Source organism: Perca flavescens, chromosome 13 (genome assembly GCF_004354835.1).
Source record: "Perca flavescens isolate YP-PL-M2 chromosome 13, PFLA_1.0, whole genome shotgun sequence".
Classification (NCBI taxonomy): Eukaryota; Metazoa; Chordata; class Actinopteri; order Perciformes; family Percidae; genus Perca; species Perca flavescens.
In genome coordinates, this window is record NC_041343.1 from 2,345,907 (window position 1) to 2,351,906 (window position 6,000).

The 6,000-nt window shown below is 37.2% G+C and overlaps 1 protein-coding gene across 3 annotated transcripts in view; it reads right to left on the bottom strand.

Moving 5' to 3' along the window:
* Positions 1 to 6,000, bottom strand: part of alcama (activated leukocyte cell adhesion molecule a) — a 78,209-nt gene that overhangs the window by 2,707 nt on the left and 69,502 nt on the right. For all 3 annotated transcript variants that reach the window (XM_028594982.1, XM_028594983.1, XM_028594981.1), the window contains 4 exons: positions 4,394 to 4,523; positions 1,896 to 1,925; positions 1,401 to 1,515; positions 928 to 1,046 (listed from right to left, as the gene is read on the bottom strand). In XM_028594982.1, coding sequence (XP_028450783.1) covers positions 962 to 1,046; positions 1,401 to 1,515; positions 1,896 to 1,925; positions 4,394 to 4,523 — 360 coding nt within the window. In that variant the 3' untranslated portion in view covers positions 928 to 961. The remainder of the gene's footprint in view (positions 1 to 927; positions 1,047 to 1,400; positions 1,516 to 1,895; positions 1,926 to 4,393; positions 4,524 to 6,000) is intronic.

Consider the following 6,000-nt stretch of genomic DNA (forward strand, 5'->3'; position numbering starts at 1 on the left):
GTTCCATTATCTTTATTATGACTATTATTGCCACTGTTCATCACAGCCCCAACCGGCAGATGCCCACCCACCAAGAGCCTGGGTCGGTCCGAGGTTTCTGCCTAAAAGGGAGTTTTTCCTCGCCATTGTCAGACTAAATTCTTGCTCTTGGGGAATTATTGGAATTGTTGGGTCTTTGTAAATTATAGAGTGTGGTCTAGACCTACTCTATCTGTAAAGTGTCTCGAGATAACTCCTGTTATGATTTGATACTATAAATACAATTGAATAGAAAACATTTGAGGCGAGAAATAGGCAATGCGCTGCCAGTTTGATCGGAGTTCACTAGCAATGTTGACACTGCGTTAGAGAATCCTCGGCTCTGATTGGTTGTTTTTCTTATGCCACTAGGAGCACCACGAGCGGAAGAGGAACATGAGTTTTTTCACGGATGAGTCGTCTCATGTAGCACTGTCAGATATAGTGACAGTTTGAGCAAATATGACACCATCTGTAGCTTTAATTTAAAGGTAAAACTAAAATTGAGTGCACCTGACAACAAGTCTATTACACAGGAAAGTGTGAGGTTAAAGTTTTAAGCAGGCATGGGTGTTTACAATGGACAGTTATGGTAATTATTGCATCAGTCACCTGTGATTTCTCTTCAAAATAAGTTTGACTAAGTTGTTATTTTATTTGTCTTGATCATCTGATAGATTGTATGTTGTATTGTTATATAATCTCAGCAAATAATTTGCTGCGTACTAAAAGGATTGATGGCCAAACCTACAAAAGTAAGACATGTTGTAATAAATAAAAATGATACTTGTATGTATATATTGTATATATAAATACATTCAAATTAAAGTTGAACTGAAATGTAACTTATATTACACTCAGTCTACCTGTGTGTATGGTGTATGTACATTTAAAAGTGACAATTCTTACCATATTCCTCCCATGTAGTATAGCCGGAGTGCCTTTAAACAGTGTGATTGTTGTCCTCTAGTTTTGTGCTCTCCTCAGATGTTCCCAACTCCTTCTCCCCAGTTTTCCAGCTTCCTCGTCTGTGGTGAATACAGAATTGCAAAAGCGTGAACCTATGTTGCAGAATGACCTTCTCTGCTCCAGACGTCACTCCACAGCAGACTGTAAACTCATCTCTTCAAACACACCACACATCACTTTCTTACTTTCTCCTCTAGACTTACACCCCCTTCTGCCATATTTCCCTCTGCTACGTGCTCTGAAAACCTCCCACTTGATAGTACTTCCTCATCTGCGTAGCACTTCTTTGACATATGTGATTATATATATTGTCAGAGACTGTGGCTGTAAACCTTGACCACCTTCTTCTGATTATTATTCTAAGCTCACTATGGATTACAACATTGAGTTTGCACACCAGTGTGTTTCTGTACCTTGAATTCTTCATGTAAAGCCAGTAGATGAGTCCCACTATGGCAGCAGCTATGAGGAGGCCTACCACGACTCCCACTATGAGCTTGGCCTGGTCCTGTGAATCGTCCTGAGGGCCTGACAACAGACCGCAGCATTCAGTGGTAGGACTAATACACACTCACACAGAAGCTTTTATAACTGGACACCTAAAGGAGTTCACAGACACCAATAATAAAATAAAATAAAATGATGAAGATGGAACAGCTGAGATGCAGGTGTATGTTCAGAGTCAGACACAGTATTGTCTGTAGGTAAAGTGATGAACATGGGTCAGTTTATACATGAAGAGAGAGTGGGGAGTGTTGGGTGCATAAATCAGAGAATCCATCAGACTAACAGTGCCATGATAGTAGATGTGACCTCAAGAATAGCTTGATATTTTGAAATGTTCAACAGAACCCTCTTAAAAAGTCTAGAAAGTAAAAGATAAGGGCAAAAGGAAAAGAAAATCTTACCTCTTCCCTCCTGTTTATTCTCCTTATTAACTGAAATCAAACATAAATAAATTAGAACTCATAAAAATAAAAGGTAAACAAAACATATATGTCTGTATAAAAACCCCAAAGGAAAACAAAACCCTACACTAATCAGGCCAGGTGAAGCCTCGCAAAATAGCCTTACAAGAAGCTGTAACTACGGAAGAGGATTAGGGCCATGTGAAAAAATTTATTGAGTTCTGAGTTTAAAGTCAGAATTCTGACTCTTTTTAAAAAAAAATAATATACACTTTAAAAACAAGTCATAATTCTGAGAAAAAACTCTGACTTTAAACTCAGAACTCAAATAAATTTGATATTCTTTCAGAGCAGATGCCAGGCAGTGGCTCTGGCTAAACTGCAGGGAAAAAAGGCAAGACAGTTTTAGCACCCCAACAGACAAGAATGCAGCCAAACCCAGAAGATGGTGAAGGACGAGAGACAAAAGACAGGGTAATTATTACAGTCAGAAAGAAAGAATGAGGAGGAATAGCAATAGCACAGAGTGAATGCATGAAATGATACCACTATAGGCTTTGACAGTCCCAGCCTTTCCTGAAACAATCCTTTTTGTTTTGTTTAGTTTCGTCCCGGTAGTGGGCATAGTGAAAGGATTCTGTGTCATTGGTGCACTTGCACTGCACATGTACATGTTCCACATAAGCACATTCTGCAACAGTTATAATGGCTGTTGATAATAGGTTTGTATGATTTGTGAAAAATGGAACAAATTAGACAGTGTTCTCAAAGAAAAAACAAAACAACTTAAAGCCTCTCCACATTCAAGTGCTGTCTGTAAAAGCAGTGTACTGATGGGTGTCTTCTCACTAAACCTAGGATAGTGCATCATTTAACACCAAAACCTGCTCCTATTGACTTTATTTCTGGGGACAAAGTGCAGACTAGGGCTGAATGATTTTTGAAAATAATCTAACTGCGATTTCTTTCACAAATATTGCGATTGCGATTTAATATGCGATTATTTTTTAAGCTCTTTGTCTTCTGTATTATTCAACAAAGATAAACAATAAATCATTGTATAGTATGAACAACACAAGATTAGATAGATTAAACAAACTGGAGGCCAGGCCTGTATGTGATGATGAAATTAGGTAAGGCATGAATTTATATAAATTACATCTTTTATTTAACTACTTCAATTACAGTAGTATATTGAGCACTGACCAAGCCTGGTGTAAACATTCATATGAAAGTCAGAAACAAATCACACAAACTAAAGTCCAGATTGCAGAAATATAAAAACAAATATGTAGCTTTACCACACTTAGTAGTATTTAGATCATTTAATTATTATTTATGTAATAAACATATGTAAACATGTGGATTGCACTTTTTAAACACTGTCTTTTAACTTTACCATACAGTTAAATAAGTAAAAATATAGTATATATATATATATATATATATAAGTCTGGTTGTTACCCCTCTCAGTGGCAGCTTGTCCACTCCATATTTTTATAATGGAGCTAACCGGAGCTAACTGCTAACCGGAGCTAACCGTTGCCAACCGAGCCTTCAGTTCTGCGTGCCTGTACACATTAACTGCATGTATTGACTCAAGCCCGAATAAAACCCTTCATTTTATTAAAATGGCTGTAAAAGTTTTAAACTACAACTCAGAGTTGTTTGAAGGAGAGAAATCTGCTCAAGGTACGGCATAGCGTTAGCCTGCCAAGTTGATGCTTTCTCTGCGGAGTGCAGACTGATTTGCTCTCGCGAGTCATGTGACCAAATCGCCGCCTTTGCAAATCGCAATATTATTGCAAATGCGATTAATCATTCAGCCCTAGTGCAAACTAGGTGTCATTCATTAAAATAATAAATTCATTCTAAATGCTCCCCGAGTCCTACCGGACTCTCGTACATTTCATTTGTATGAAAATTGAGCAGAAGTACGTAGGAGGGCGGAGCCAGGTTACCCTGAGGTGACTTTTTTCCTCTAAATTGGTTTCTGATCAGTTTGCCTTGGTCTCTTTTATAATGACAAAAAGAAAATCAAGTTTGGACTCACTTAGCTAAGGTACAGCAGGCACCATACTTGACACCTGATCCAATGGACTAATCCCTGTTTTCTACCGGCCGCGTCTGTGCTGTGTTACGGAGGCACCGCGGCCCCCGTGAGCAATCACGGCTATGCTTGATATTCCACCACAGCCCAGAAGCGTGCGTTATTAAATATATATATATATATATATATATATATATATATATATATATATAAAATATATATATATATACATATACACATATTACATTTTCAACTGAGGCTGCCGAAATAGCCCAATACATTACCTCAAAACAACAAAAGGCAGTACCACAGCCAAGCAAGTCAAAATACATGATAAGTATCTTCAAAGCTGTATAACTTTAGTTCTCCACTACATAGAAGCTCTATTTTTTCCCACAACTGGGAAAATAAAGCCAATCAACCAAATTGTTGCCAAGAATGACCTTACCAAAGGAAACATTGATGGTCTTGGTATCTTCTCCCAGCTTGTTGCTGACCCTGCAGGTGACAGTCAGATTCGCCGTGGGGATCACAGTGATTTTATGGGTGGCCTTGCCGTTGGTGTAGACGCTCTTCTCCTGGAAGCACAGCAAAAGAATAATCAGAGACATAAGAGGCTCCAAACATATTTGGAGAAAAACACACATTATGGAGTTTTTCATTCCACAGGATTTTATGATAATGAATAGCTTATTTTGAACAACATAAAAAAGAATAAACACAAAACATAAAATACAAGACACAAAAGTAGTTCACTATGAAAAAAGAAAAAGCAAGAATAAACTAAATGAATTAAGACTCCGAAAGGGAGTAGGAGAAAGCAAAATGCTTTTAGGTTCCTACTCATTTTGAAATGTTTATACCTTAACATTTTCAATCTGTTTGTCAATATGCAACCATACAACCCTATACAGAAAATATCTTCAAAATCCTAAAAAATTTGCTGATCAATCAATCGATCTAGTTACTATTCCATCATTTCCTTGATTAAATCATTTATTTATGTACCATCCTTAAGCTACTGTCCATCCAGTATATTTATCAAGCACAATTTAATTATACATGTATCAGATCAAAACTGAAGCAAGTTAATACAAAACAATACACTACCAATCAATCATTTTAACATCCAACCTCCCTTCTCTTTACTGTACCTTTCCAGAAATGCTCTTTTGTGTTTAAAGGCATACTAACTTTTCCCTCTTGGTCCCCCTTCAGGTTTTCTCATTGGAACTACAGCCGCGCGAGCTGTAGTTCCAATGAGACAACCTGTAGGGGGACCAAAGAGGGAAAAGTTACATAGATTGCCTTGAATTTTGTACTGTGTGACATTTTTACTCAATTTTATTTCGTCCTCCAAACTATTCCAGAGTCACCCCATGAACAGAAACACACATGCTTTTAATAACAATGCATGCATACAGTTGTTTTAAACTAAGTTTCCTTCTTAAATCATCACCCAGTTCCAGGAAGTCAATTGTTTCTCCTTTGTACATTAATTGTGCCGTTTTAAAATCAACTCCATACATTTTCATAATCCATAAATTTCAGAGCATATGACTTAAGAATAATTCATTAGTGTGCTCACGAGACCTACATTATAAACTATCCTTATTGTTTTTTTGTTTTTTTAAGCAAGCACATTGTTTGTAGATGTGTTTGTTTCCCCACACCTCCACACAATAATTCAGATAAGGTATTATAAGAGAACAGTACATTATGTATCAAGTACACTACCGGTCAAAAGTTTGGGGTCACTTAGAAATTTCCATTCCAGACACAATACCTGCTGAGATCAGTTGCATTGTTTTTTTTAACCAGGGCAGCAGTTTTCAGATTACATTATTTGCTTACATAATTGCAAAAGGGTTCTCGACTGTTGTAGACAGAAGTGGCTGAAGAAACACTTGAAATTCATGCTTTTTGGTCGAAACGTCATACCCAAATTAAAAGTGGTACAGCTCCCATATACTTTGACACTCAGGGGTGTGCCTGATATCATTGGTCATCAATAGGTGATTGATGTGGGTTTGTTTGTGTATTTGAGAAGTGTTG